Source organism: Salvia hispanica, chromosome 4 (genome assembly GCF_023119035.1).
Source record: "Salvia hispanica cultivar TCC Black 2014 chromosome 4, UniMelb_Shisp_WGS_1.0, whole genome shotgun sequence".
NCBI lineage: Eukaryota > Viridiplantae > Streptophyta > Magnoliopsida > Lamiales > Lamiaceae > Salvia > Salvia hispanica.
The window spans coordinates 9449830-9463884 of NC_062968.1; the positions used below are offsets into that span (position 1 = coordinate 9449830).

General features: G+C 33.0%; 2 protein-coding genes across 2 annotated transcripts; both read left to right on the top strand.

The window, feature by feature from the left end:
* The first annotated feature begins 274 nt into the window (after positions 1 to 274).
* LOC125220321 (IN2-2 protein-like) lies at positions 275 to 936 on the top strand. The gene is made up of 2 exons (XM_048122479.1): positions 275 to 679; positions 789 to 936. The coding sequence occupies exons 1-2, from the start codon at positions 275 to 277 to the stop codon at positions 807 to 809; spliced, it is 426 nt and encodes a 141-aa protein (XP_047978436.1). The 3' UTR covers positions 810 to 936.
* A 3615-nt stretch (positions 937 to 4551) lies between these two features.
* Positions 4552 to 6599, top strand: LOC125218795 (F-box protein PP2-A12-like). The gene is made up of 3 exons (XM_048120568.1): positions 4552 to 5069; positions 5163 to 5281; positions 5983 to 6599. The coding sequence occupies exons 1-3, from the start codon at positions 4626 to 4628 to the stop codon at positions 6401 to 6403; spliced, it is 984 nt and encodes a 327-aa protein (XP_047976525.1). The 5' UTR covers positions 4552 to 4625; the 3' UTR covers positions 6404 to 6599.
* The last annotated feature ends 7456 nt before the right edge of the window (positions 6600 to 14055 follow it).

Consider the following 14055-nt stretch of genomic DNA (forward strand, 5'->3'; position numbering starts at 1 on the left):
GCAACTCCCATCTCTTGCTCTCTGCTTCTCGATCTCTCTCTCTCTCATCTCTGAGGTGTTCCTTCCATACACTGAGGAATCTCCTTACACAAAATTGCACCTCAAATTCGAGCTTCGTTCATCTCATATTGTATTCCTCCATCAGAGAGAGAATTGAAGATTAGAAAATACAGAAAATCGAGAAGAAGATGAAAATTGAAACCCTAGGTAGAATCTGAACACCGTACAGACTGTGCAGCAACTGTCTATCGAGATCGGTGAAACCGAATTTCCGATGAGTCTGGCGGTGGAGTACAAATTCGAAGGTGTTGAGAGAGGATCAGAGTCTGATAAGTTCGATTCAGGCGGAATCGGAGGCGTGAGTGAATATTCGGCGCTGGAGATTGTCAGCGGAGCCGACGATTCGATGTGTAATAAGGAGAACGAGTGCGTTACGGTGGCGAAATCGATGTTGAGTGCTGCTGAGATTAGTGTTGGAGCGAATTTCGTGAAGCCGTCAGCTTCTGCGAGGTTTAGTCACCGGAGAAATTTGAAAGCGGTTGAGCTTAACATTTCATCCAGCTATGGCCAGCGGAAGCCCGAAGACGAGATGATCCAACTCATCCACCACGCCATCAACTCCGGCGTCACATTTCTCGACGCCTACGGTCCCCACACCAACGAAATTCTTATTGGAAAGGTATTATTTATTTCTCTCTGCTTAAGTTCTGAATTCAATCGATTGAATTAGTGTATTCGAGTATTCACTCATGGAGCCTGGAGGTTTACTCTGTTTGTAATTTGTGCAGTTGATTGATCTTGTTTGTTGATTTTCCGCCGAGTATTAATGTTAGAACACTTTTGAGAAGAGCTAATTCAAGTGAAGATGTAATTGTGTAGTTATGCACTGTGATTGTGACAATCTTCATGATTATTGAGCTTAATTTCGTTGAGGTTTATTGAGCTTAATTTCGTTGAGGTTTGAGGAGATTCTCATGGAGACTGAGATTTGAATAAAGTGTACCATGATTTTCCTGAACTAGTGTGTTGAAACTGTTGCAGGCTTTGAAAGGGGGATGGGGGAGAAAGTGCAAATTATAAGTGTTATTTTTTAATTATTGACATTTTAAAACGAGTTGTTGACATTCGATATTCTCGGTATTGATATGTGAATTATAAGTGTTATTATTTAGTTGTTGACATTTTAATACGAGTTGTTGACATTCGATATTCTCGGTATTGATATGTGAATTATAAGTGCTATTATTTAGTTGTTGACATTTTAATACGAGTTGTTGACATTCGATATTCTCGGTATTGATATGTGAATTATAAGTGCTATTATTTAGTTGTTGACATTTTAATACGAGTTGTTAACATTCGATATTCTGGCTATTGATATGTGAATTATAAGTGTTATTATTTAGTTGTTGACATTTTAATACGAGTTGTTGACATTCGATATTCTCGGTATTGATATTCTCGGCCCCACTCGAACATGAGTCTCTCAAACTGGACCAGACCCAACGCCGACCTGGCTCTGTTACCACTTGTCGGGATTGTCGGCGTCGGCAACATTAGTTTGATATTGTCTGCTTTGGGTCAAGCCCGCACGGATTTGCTTTTGGGTCACTCCCAAAAGGCCTCAAACTAGTTGGGGTTGGACAGGAATTATATACACCTTCCAATTTCCCTCATATTTCCGATGTGGGATAGGTTTGTCCTCAACATATTACAATATTGGAATCGGAATCGGAATCGGAATCGGAATCCGAAATGGGGGGAAATTAAAAGACATTTTTAGTGACAAAATAATGTGAAATAGAGAAGGATGTGGGTGTGTGAAATGAAGGAGAGGAGATTGAAGTATTTATAATAGGAGAAGAAAATAAAAGTTTAATTGAAAATAAATAAATAAAAATCGGCTCCGCCATCGCCTGAGCCTCCGCAATGGAAGGCCGATGGGGCCATCGGCTGAGGCCATTGATCGGCGCGGGGGCGGAGGCGATGGGGAGGGGGAATCGGCCTTCCCTCCGCAGTGGTGACCTATGGGAGGCGATGGGAGGCCGATCGCTCGGCCCTCGCGATCGATCCATTGTGAATGCTCTTACCAATAAAGATGGACAAAGTTAGTTAGTTTTAAACAAGATTTTATCAATAAAGAGTGGAAAACCCCACTAAGTGAGCCTAAATGGGGTTGAATTAAACAAAGAATCCAGTTCCTTTCTGTACGATGTTAGTGCTACTAATACGAAATATATTAAAAATGAGTTGAAAAATAATAATCTTATTATTATTATTATTGTTATTATTATTATTATTAAAAATTAAATCCAATTATTTATATTACTGTAATCACTCGAAAAATAATACTCCTATTATTATTGTGAGCAAGATACCGCCATATCTTGAAATTTTAGGTTAAGTGAATATACTCCTTAAATTTAATATTCACCAAACAAAATGATTTTTGAACTGTATATCACAATGCAAATTTATTCCGGGTAAGATTTTTTATAGGGAGTATGGATTGAGATTGTGACACACGTCTACGTGGCATACTTATTATATGAAGATGTCATGAGAAGATCACAGTTGTATATACATATACCACATGTCTCCAAGTAAATTTTTTCATCAAAATGATACACCTATGTTTAAATACAATATTATATACTACTCCTATTTATATTGAATATATAGTACTATTTGTATTATGTGAAGTTGGATAAAGTTGTTGGTTACAGACCTGTTAAAGTGTCAATGCCTATATATAGAGAGTATATAGAGGTGCCCCCAATCTAGGAACCGGCGATTACGGTTCGAAACCCCCGGTTTCGGTTTTAGAAATTGTTGAATCGGAACCGAACCGCGAGGGTGTTTCGTGGTTACGGTTACGGTCCGGTTCCAAAACCGCCGGTTCCGGTTCCGAACCGACGGTTTCCCGGCAGTTTTTTAGGGTTCCGAACCGCCGGTTTTGTACGGTTCCGGCTTGATTTCACGGTTTTCCGGCAGTTTTTCGCGGTTCCGGCACGGTTTCGGTTTGAAAAATTTTTAACCTGAACCGAACCACAGTTAAAAAAATCGACGGTTTCGATTCGGGTAACTTCTCACGGTTTTGGTTCAAAACCGTAACCGACAGTTACTATTTCGGTTTTAACTGCCGGTTCGGTAAACCTTGGGCAGGTCCACCTATCTATATACTCTATGTTGCCGAAAGTTGCTCACAAATTTTCTTTATTGCAAATAAAGTTATGCGTTTTAATTTTTCTTTGGACTTTTGCCTAGGGCTGGGGAAAAATATCGAAAAAATGATATATCGCTCGTATCGTATTGAAAAATATCGAAAAATTATCGAATTTTCGATATATCGTAATTTTCGATACGATACGATATCGTATCGTAAGTTTTTGATACGATAACGATATGAATTTCCTTATATCGCGATATATCATTTTATATCGAAAATACGATATATATCGAAAATTTTCGATATATCGATATTTTCAATATATATCGATATTTTATTTTCTATATATATCGATATATATCGAAATTTTCGATATATATCGATATTTAACGATATATCGAATTTCGATACGATATATCGAAATATCGATACGATAACGATATGAAATTTTTTTATATCGAAAGTTCGATATATCGAAATCTTTCGATACGATAACGATATGAAATTCTTTCATATCGATATTTTCGATACGATACACGATACAACGTTTTCGATACGATATATCGTATCAACCCACCCCTACTTTTGCCATTGCAAGACTATTGATTCTTTTTTAAAAAAAGTATGTACTATATTTTTATTTTTATTTTTAAGTTTGTGCAAATCAGATTAATTAAAGAAGAACTAGTTTTAACAGTGTAGATCACATTTTCATCTTATAAATCATATTTAATTATGTAATATCAAGTTTTAATCGTGCAAATCAAATTCTGGTCGGTATTGTATAACCTATAGTATATTGTCGATATTGTATTGTTATTGTGTTGTGTCAACTTATAATATATTGCGTCCTATGCAAGTCTTGATCTAGTTTGAAAATATCATATCAATGTAACAATATTTATGTCCAGAAATTTCTGAAGATATCAATTCAGAATAAAGGTGTGTGATCAAATACTAACTAAGTTATGTTAATAATTAATAACTAACATTAATTTTGTATGTTAAAAATATTTTTATCAATCTTCTTGTGCTGATAAAATTATATTTTTATGTTGATATTTTAAATTTACATGTTGTATTGAGATAATTATGTCTTTTATGTTGATAATTTTAATGCATAATATTAAAAGTGATTAGTTATTACTATAAATTAGTTAGCACATTAACGTAACCCTATATATCATAAAAGATACTAGATATATATCGTATTTATCAGAAAGAAAATATCTCAAAATGTGAGTAGTGTGTAAAGTTACATTACGAAATATTCGTTCTGTAGATTAAAAAGCTAGAAAGATTTGATGAAGATAAATCTTTTGTAATCAAAATCTTATCCTATATGAAATCACGGAAAAATATAAATGAATACGGAAAATGAAGAGAGGATATATTGAATCTTAGGAAAGAAATCAATAAATATGTGAGGCACAGTTATTAAAATCTTCATTTATATATGTATTCAGTCCGTACGCATCGATCTCACACTATATGTATTCCAATTCCACTCCACACAATTGGCTTTCCCTCTCTGCTCTGTACCAGAATCCGTATGCAAATCCGCCCAAATCTCATTCCGCCTTCAAATCACATGGGCTCATTGTTTTCGTTGCCGGCGGCGGCCATAGCCCCGTCGCAGGAGCCCGGGCTGGGGGACTTGCCGGAGAGCTGTGTGGCGTTGGTGCTGGGGCACCTCGAGCCGCTGCAGATCTGCCGGCTCGCAACGCTGAACCGAGCTTTCCGGGGAGCATCTTCTGCTGATATCGTTTGGGAGTCGAAGTTGCCGGTTAATTACGAAGATCTGCTAGCTAGGGTATTCGAAAGAGAAAACGCCTCTTTCTGCAAGAGGGATATTTATGCGAGGTTTTGCAAGGCCAATTCGTTCGATGGTGGCTCTAAGGTATTCGAATTGGATTCCAATTTGTTTATTATCACGATTTGTTATTTAATTTTTGGTGAATTGAATTTGAATGGGGTTTATTGATATTTGCAGAAAGTGTGGGTGGATAAGAGGTCAGGCAACATTTGCATGTCGGTGTCTTCAAATGGATTGACGATAAATGGAATTGATGATAGGAGATATTGGAGCCGTATTCCATCTGTGGAATCAAGGTGAGGATTAGTTTCATTTGCGTTTTCAAAGTTTGGAGAATTTTGATTTATATTAACTCAAAATATTGAGTTCAAAATATTATTTTTTGGTTTATACTTTTAGTTTATTCTACACTTTTTGTTTAATATTTTTAGTTTCTTTTCCTTTAAATCTGTGATGCCAATGCCATGATTAGAATTTTTGAGTATGTTAATTTTAGATTTAATTGAAATTTACAGTATAGTTTTTGAGTGTTTAAACAAAAATAAAAAAATATAGCAAATTTGTAGATAAATTAAACTTTTTAAAAAAATTTGTGGCGTAGTAAACACCATCTATTTCAAAAGTAAGATTCATGATTCGATTAGAGGATCTAATGGAGTAATTGAATCTGTACAGTTACTAAAATAATTAAGTATACATTTAGTAAAGTGGTATCTAAAACAAGAAAAGGAATGATGATGTATAGAAAACAAGAAAAAGAATGCCCAGCTTTCATCTCCTGCGTTTCATTTACGTGGGGCTGCGTTTTACCTCATGTTGTGTTTCCTCAAAATGCAACGGATCCATTCCCGTCGATTAGTGACTAGTTTGCTGAGTCCTGCAACCGTTAAAATAATCGCGCAACTTGTTAATTTTGGGAGAGACCTCTCCCTACTTAAATACTCTCATTATGTTGCATCCTAACATTTATGCACCCGTCTTCCTCCCCCATATGTAGGTTTTCATCAGTTGCGTATCTGCAGCAAACATGGTGGCTTGAGGTTGATGGGGAGATCGAGTTCCCCTTTCCAGCAGGGTCATACAGTATATTTTTCAGATTACAACTAGGACGCGCACATCAGAGGTTTGGTCGTAGGGTTTGCAACACGGAGCATGTTCATGGCTGGGACAAGAAGCCCGTCCGGTTTCAGGTTTCGACCTCAGATGGTCAGCAAGCAACAAAACAGTGCTACTTGAAGGAGCAAGGGAGGTGGATCCATTACCACGCCGGAGATTTTGTGGTCTCCAGCTCGTTCAAATCAATCAAAGTCAAATTTTCGATGACACAAATTGATTGCACTCACACCAAAGGTGGGCTGTGTGTAGATTCTGTACAAATACTTCCTGCAAAGTTCAAAGGGAGGTTGCAGCATTTTTAATGCAATCGATCTCTTTGTGGGGAAACCAAACAATCTTTGTAGAAAAATGAAGTGTAAAGGACTTCATAACTCAAGAGATTAGGATTTTGTAGGCTTTATGCATAGAGGTATCTAGTTTGGGGTCTCTCTTTGATGGTAAAATATTCCCTTCATTCCAAGGAAGTCGCCATGTGATTTTATGCAATTTAATTTTGTGTATTGAGTATAAAGTAAAAGAGATGAAATAAAGTTGAGATGAATAGTGTTTTTATTTTTAGTAATGAGTCACCTTAGTTGTGACAAATTGAAAAAGAAAGTGGATTATTTTTTATGAGACTAAGAGAGTTCTAGACAATATTATTGTAGTGACAATCTTATAAAGATATCATTTATGCCCATACTCAAATAACTTAAAATATAAGAATTTGTGAAACACACAAGACTAAATATTCTTTCACAATATACTTTCAAAGGAAGCCATTAGATTCAAAGTCATTAACAAAAAGACCATAAAACACCTCAATTCCGTTGAAATGCTTAATTGATATGCAATAAAAGCAAATAACATGCTAACACACACATGCGTCAAGCACTTTGTTTCCATTTGATTGAATCATCCCAAGACTATCTATGCCCAAATTCTTGAACATCTATTTGACACTCTCATTAAGGCTAGGGATATTTAACAAAACAGTCATCATCGTGTGTATAGTCAAAAGTAACCAAGAAAGGGTTAATCACAATATCCCTATTCTCAAGATTAGACAACGAAGGACGATCACCAATCATTAACACATCATTCTTGCTCAAAAAGGGATCAATCCTCCACTAAGTTTCTATGGTCATGTTTAACAACTAGAGTAGGCTCGTCATCACAATTCGCATCAAATTTGCAAGAAGATATGTCACTCATCAAGCCAAGTTTATCAAAAGAGATTTCACGCGATTGCCCCAAAAAATTCAAGAAATGATAAAAAAAAATTATATGAGCAATATATCCACAAACCTTAATGTAACATCTCGGAATTTAGAACCCTAATTTTAGAGCCCTAGAATTAATTATTGATGACGTGGAAGATGTGAATTATTTGATAAGTGAATTTATTGCATGAGTTTCTTTGACCGGGAAGTTTGAAAAGTCAAACTTATTGATTTGGCATGTGATATATTAATTTATGAGATTATGTGGTAAATTAATTATCTAAGGGTGAGTGAGAATATTAGAGAAAATTTCCATAAATACTTGCCACCCAATTCTTGTGATTTTCGACCCCCTTGATTTTAGAGGAGGAATTCTATTTTTCCGGATTTAATTTAATTCTTGGGATATTTATCCAAATTAAATCCAAGACCCAATTATTTCCTTTTGAAGAGAGAAAAATCGAGCCCCTTTGTTTCTTGGTGATTTTCGAAAATCACCTATTGTGGGAAGGAAGGAATTATTTTATTTTAGTTAATCCCTTATTTGATTTCCTTCCATACCTAGAATTTAAATATTCTACCAAATCTTTCCATACCTCAAGAGATCTTGTCTTACCTTATTTTAGTTAAAATTCAAAAATCCATGCCTTATTTAAATAGGCATAGGGACGCCTATTTCCATCCCAAGTTGGGAGAATTCTTATTTTTATTTTGCTTCGTGATATTTTATTCTACTCCGTAAAATATACCAAAACAAAATCTTGGCTAAATAAATAGCCTAATTTTCGAAAACTAGGAGATTTTGCCCTAGGATCTATTTTTGTTAATTCTTCTTCCCTACTTCACAATATTTATTTATTTAATTGTGGAGAATAAAATCTTACCAAATATTCTATTCTAATTACCTAAAGATCTTGTTGAGCTCTATAAATAAGAACCAAAACCCCAACCCTAGCCCCCATAATTTTCGAAACCCTCCCCCTCACTCTCTCAAATTTTCTTCTTCCACACACCAATATTTTGTCATCCTTTGAGAAGAATTTAGAGTTTGAACGCCAAGAATCTTGAAGAACCAAGTCTCTACTTTGTTTCTACCGATCGTTTTTCTCTAAAAATGTATTTTGTTTATGAGTTCTCCTTATTCTTCTTCTTCTTCTTCTTCTCTTTTTTCTTCTTCTAACCGATTAATCGGTCTTCTTGAACCCTCATGCATCTTGGTTGAGTGAAAGTGGGATAAAAGGGATGTGGGAATATGTTCATGTGTGTGTGTGTGCGTGGCGTGTGTGTGTGGCGTGTGTGTGTGTGTGTTGTTGTGTTGTGTAGTGTGTGTTTGATGGCTAAATATTCTTGTGTGATAAACATGATCTTGATTAATTAGTAATGATAAGATAAATCGATGGGAAAAGGAAAAAGGTATTGAGACATGCATGAGTAAGAGTAGTATTGAACCTAATTTGTGATATGTGCTTATGTGATTTTGCTCCAACAATTTTATAAATGTTTTTGTAGTTATAATTATTTGAATTTAAAGAATCTTTAGTAATAAATAAAATATTAAATATAGAGTGTCTACTAGTTCGTGTACTTATATATTAGTACTTTATTAGTATAATTGTATGAAAGGGCCAAACTCATTTATGGTGGTTTTTAGTTAAAAGATGAAATTGAGATACAAATTAATTAAATTATAATGAATTTTTACTAAAGAAAAGAAAATAAATATTATAATTATTAAGACAAGATAGAATGAGAAGAAAAATAGGAAACTAAAGTAAAAATGTGACACTAATATCAATTGAGATAAAGAGTGATTGTTGTTTTAAAAAGATAGCATATCAAATTCATAAAACATTAAAAATAATCTAATTTGGTTCAGGGACATAATTATAAAAATTGTTGTAAGATTGATACCATTTTTTGCAATTTATAAAATATTAGAATATAAATATTAGAAAAAGACTCGAACATGGCAAGATGAAACAGGTTAATATTAGAACAATATTTTAAATCTATTTCGAAAAGTTTTCATATGCCAAATGTAGGTTAATTTTATTTCTATTTATCAAAGAGATATTGGTGGGACATACCACCTCATATGGACATCATTATATGCTTAAACTAGGAAATTTTTCCTCATTAAAATGATATCATATGTAAGTTAGAAAATAATAGTATTTTAATATATAAAAAAGGATATTAATACCGTTCCTTATGTATATTAATTATAAAAAATATTATTAATAGCGGTATTAAAATTCATATAAAATTATCATATATGCAATTAGTATCGCGTTTAGTTCTTTATAAAATTACCTTTAATTAGATATTTCCTCTGTCCCAATAAAGTTGAGGCATAACTTTTTGGGCAAGAAAATTAAGACAACAAAGTTTAGGCAAATTTTTTTGAGCAGGAAAATTAAGAAATTGTTTTGAATGGATTAAATGAAAATAAAATAAAATATAAGAAATGAAAACAAATAGTAGAGAAATGATTGGGTGTTTTGTTTTTATGAGAAAAGGAAATGACTCAACTTTGTTGGGACATCTCGAAAAGGAATACGAAATTTAGTTAGGACGGAGGGAGTATATGTTTTGTGAAAAAATCATTTAAATTGATATAATTATAAGAGTTCAAAGTTTTTAAGATATTTTTAAGAGAAAGAAAATGATTAGTTATACCAAACAAAATTCAATTTTTATTCATACTACCAATTGATAATTTTTACATATTGAGTTGACATCAATACACTCTTATTGAAAATTTTTGCATTGAAGTTTGACATCAGTCGAAGATAGAATCATGTCCACCGATTTTTGGTTCTAGCAAACCAGTTGTAGTTTGTACCACTAAGAGATGGTTATCATTCTAAATTTAGGCTTGTCAAATTGAGAACCAACGGATATCCGATATGAAATCTTTGTGTACTCGATCCTGAAATTTAAATTCAATATCTGATATCCGACCCAAATTTGATTTTGGATACTCGGATTCTCGACTCGGGTATCCAGTCCCGATTGTAATTTTGATTTTTTTTTATTTTTTATTTTTAGAAATTAACAACAAACTTTTAGAATTTATTTAATACTCCCTCCGTCCCAGTTTAAGAGTAAAATTTAGTTATGGCACGGGTTTTAAGAAATTGGTTGAGTGTGTAATAATTGAAGTGGGGTAGTGGTCGTTGGAGTGTGCAATAATTGAAGTTAGGTAGTGGAAAGTGAAATCATTTTGACTTTTTGTATGTTTAAGATTTTGTTTTGTTTTATTTTTGTAAAAATAATTGCATTTGAGTGTAAATTTGATGAATAATGAGGTTAAATTTTATGTCCAAATATGGTAGATTCTAAATGTGACTCTTAAACTGGAACGGACTTAAATGTCATATGTGACTCTTAAATTGGGACGGAGAAAGTATTATTTAATTTGAATTTTATACAAAGATGAAGTAGTATTCATGAGAAAATAACTACAAACTTTTAGGAATACAAAATTATAGTAGTTCGAATTTAAAAGAAAATAACTATAAACTTTGAAAAATACAAAATTCATAAGTTATATTGTTAGTACTACATATTAACATCTTTCATCCATCCACAATAAGTCAATAACCATCAAAATCATAAGTTCAAACATCCATCCTTTATAAATATCACAATTCAATAATTCGTAAGAATCAAGATCTAACAATAATATCATCAAAGATTCAAAATTCAAAAGATCACAAGCCAATGAAATTAAAATGTAATTAAACAATTAAATTACATATTTTATATGCTAACTATTAATAATTAAACTGTAGTTAAGAAATTAAATTATATTTAATTATAATAAAAACATAATTTATTAATTTTAGAAAATAAATCGGATAATTCGGGTATACCCGGTCGTAGGGGTGACAAATCGTGCGTGTTGTGTCGTTATCGTGCCGACACACACGATAACAACAAACACAAACACGAACACGATCCGTTAAGAAAACTCCAAATACGAACATGAACACGACTCGCTACCCTTAGACACGAACACGGCATGAACCCATTACCGGCACGAACCACTTCGGGTCTACACGACACGATAACAACAAATATATGACACGACACAATAACGACTCTATAATAATAATATTATAATATACTGTATTAATATTATTTCTAATATTAAATTTAAATTTTATAATAAATAAAAAAATAATATCATTATAATATATTAATGTTATTTCTTAACGTGTAACACGAACACGACACGGAGTTTTCGTGTCGTTATCGTGTCGACACGATAAAGATACGAACTCAATAAGTTTTGACACATACCCATTGATTTTGTGCGGGTTCGTGTCGTGCCAAAAATTGTCAACCCTACCCGATCAGATATCGGGTAACCCGATGATCTGATACATGAAAAATCGGATTTCGGGTATCTAATTATCCGACTTTTTCGATTTTGAATATCGAGTATCTAATACCGGATAATACCCGATATCCATTTTTACATTCCTAATTCTAATAGAACTCTATATTGTAAAATGATTCTCTCTTCATGTTATTTGTACTAGTAATGCTGGTAATGTTCCTGTTGTGTATGAGGAAACTTAATAACATTATAGTCCAAAGCGAATTTTCTGAATTTTTTTCATACATTTCATTTTATGAATTTTGAAGGATGTAGATATTTTGGAACATTTGTATCAAACTTTTTTAGTTATTTTAATTGCTTAATTTTTCAGAAGAGAAAGAAAGAGTTGCAGTTACTGTCATAGTTTTGTTTGCATTTTCATGTGAGCATGTAGTCATAAATATTTATAATATATTTATTTTTATTACTTATTATGCAATATTCTGATACTTTTTCTTGATTATATATAAATGGCTAACATAAGATCCCATGGGTATAAATATCTATATCAATTTTTAATACATGAAAATATATTTTTAATTATATAATCCATCAAATAAGGTCCAATTTTAGAGCATGTGCAAGGGTGCATGCAAACAACACGCACGACCGGGTTACTTCAGGACCTTTTACCATTTATAGTAGTAATAATAAATCGTGATTCCTATTCGTAGACAAATTAAAATAGAAAAATGAGACTCTTATTCATGATTCGTGAACGAAGGAAGTATAGACTATAATTCACATGTTATACAATCAAAATCGACAAGTTTAACCCATAAAAGCATGCAACTTTTGTGTTAAATAGATAAAGAATAAAATATAATAGAAAATAAATGAAGAGAGCATAAAGTAGAAGAGAATAAAGTAAGCGAGTTCGTCAAAAGTGGAAATGACTCATTTAACTCGAAATATTTCAAAAGAAATATGTATTCAATTAACTTAGGAACAAAAATATTATTAATTTTTATTCATAATATGAATTGATTAACTATACTACTATTTTGGGCCATCCCAAACTACTTGCATCATTTTTTAGCAAAAAATTTATTCACTCTTACTTTACTTATTTCTTTAGCTCTCATACTTTATTTTGTTTCTTACTACCTCCGTTTCTTAAAAATAAAAACTTTTCTTTTTGCTCCGTTTCCTAAAAATAGAAACTTCTCATTTTCGGAAATAGACTTTACAATCCACTAACAATATTTCACTACTTTTTCTCTTTCTATCTCTTACTTTATTCATTTTTTCTTTTCTTCTCTCTTACTTTATCAATTTTGCTTTAAAATCTATGTCATTTCCAAAGTCTTATTTTTAGGAGACGACGGAAGTATTTTATTTTGATTTATATTGTACTATTCTCTTCCTACTTAAAAAATATCAACTTCTTGAATCTCATATTTAAAAGACTTAATTAATTTAGGCCAAATGAAATATACCCTCCATTCCATAGTAGTGGAGCCATTAATTCCAACATAAAAATTAAGAAAAATTGTGTTAAGTGAGTAAAGAACATCCGCAATAGTGGATTAGCTGGCGCGGCTAGTCCACTATTGCAACCGGCTAGCGGCAAGGATGAGAGCGAGGCAGACGTGGACGAAAGGCGTTAGTCGATTATTTTTTAATTTTTTCTTAAAATACCCTATTCCCATTTCATTTTTTTCTATGTTTTTTTCTTCCATTCATTTCATTGTTGTTGTTTTTTGTGTTTTCTTTTTTCTCGTAGGGCTAGAGCATTGGCTGGGCTGTTGCTGGGCTAGGCTGTGAAAAGAGCATGATGATGTGGCATGAGAAGTTTTTGGCTGAGCTATTGTTAGGATAATCCTATTATGGATGCTCTAAGTAAAGGAAGAATAAAGTAGAAAATGAAAAAGGTAGAGAGATGATAGAATTAAGTAGGTAAAATAAGTGAGAAGAAATATTTTTGATTTTTATTAAAAAGGAAATGACTCTAGCTATGAAACTTATCAAAAATAGCAAATGACTTGCATGAATGGAGCGAAGTTAGTATAATTTTCAATCAGGAAAAATGAAATAACTATAATTTTCGATCATATAGATTATTTGGGAAAACATGACTAGTTTATGATTTGTGGCAAAAATGAGAACATTGCCATTTGATTGATTCGAAAAAGTAAGCCAACTGGGAATGGTTTCTTTGTTCCCCGCAATTCACCGCCCACTTGCTGCGGGGCCCACTTTCAAATTTACAAGTTCCCTAATTGGTTCTCTGCACCTGTCCGCATCGGATCCCGCCTTTTCAAAGCCCAAAAACCCAAATTCTCTCTGAAAAATTTCTGTCTTCTTCTTCTTCCTCGGAACAGAGCCTTCAAATTCATCGTTGCTTCTGCTTCTCTTCTCT

Excerpts from the sequence above, each read along its gene's own strand:
- LOC125218795 (XM_048120568.1), top strand. The coding sequence starts at position 4,626 with ATGTATTCAGTCCGTACGCATCGATCTCACACTATATGTATTCCAATT. Across the intron at positions 5,070-5,162 it reads CGTTCGATGGTGGCTCTAAG|AAAGTGTGGGTGGATAAGAG; the intron begins GTATTCGAATTG and ends TGATATTTGCAG. Across the intron at positions 5,282-5,982 it reads ATTCCATCTGTGGAATCAAG|GTTTTCATCAGTTGCGTATC; the intron begins GTGAGGATTAGT and ends CCCCATATGTAG.
- LOC125220321 (XM_048122479.1), top strand. The coding sequence starts at position 275 with ATGAGTCTGGCGGTGGAGTACAAATTCGAAGGTGTTGAGAGAGGATCA. Across the intron at positions 680-788 it reads ACGAAATTCTTATTGGAAAG|TTGATTGATCTTGTTTGTTG; the intron begins GTATTATTTATT and ends TAATTTGTGCAG.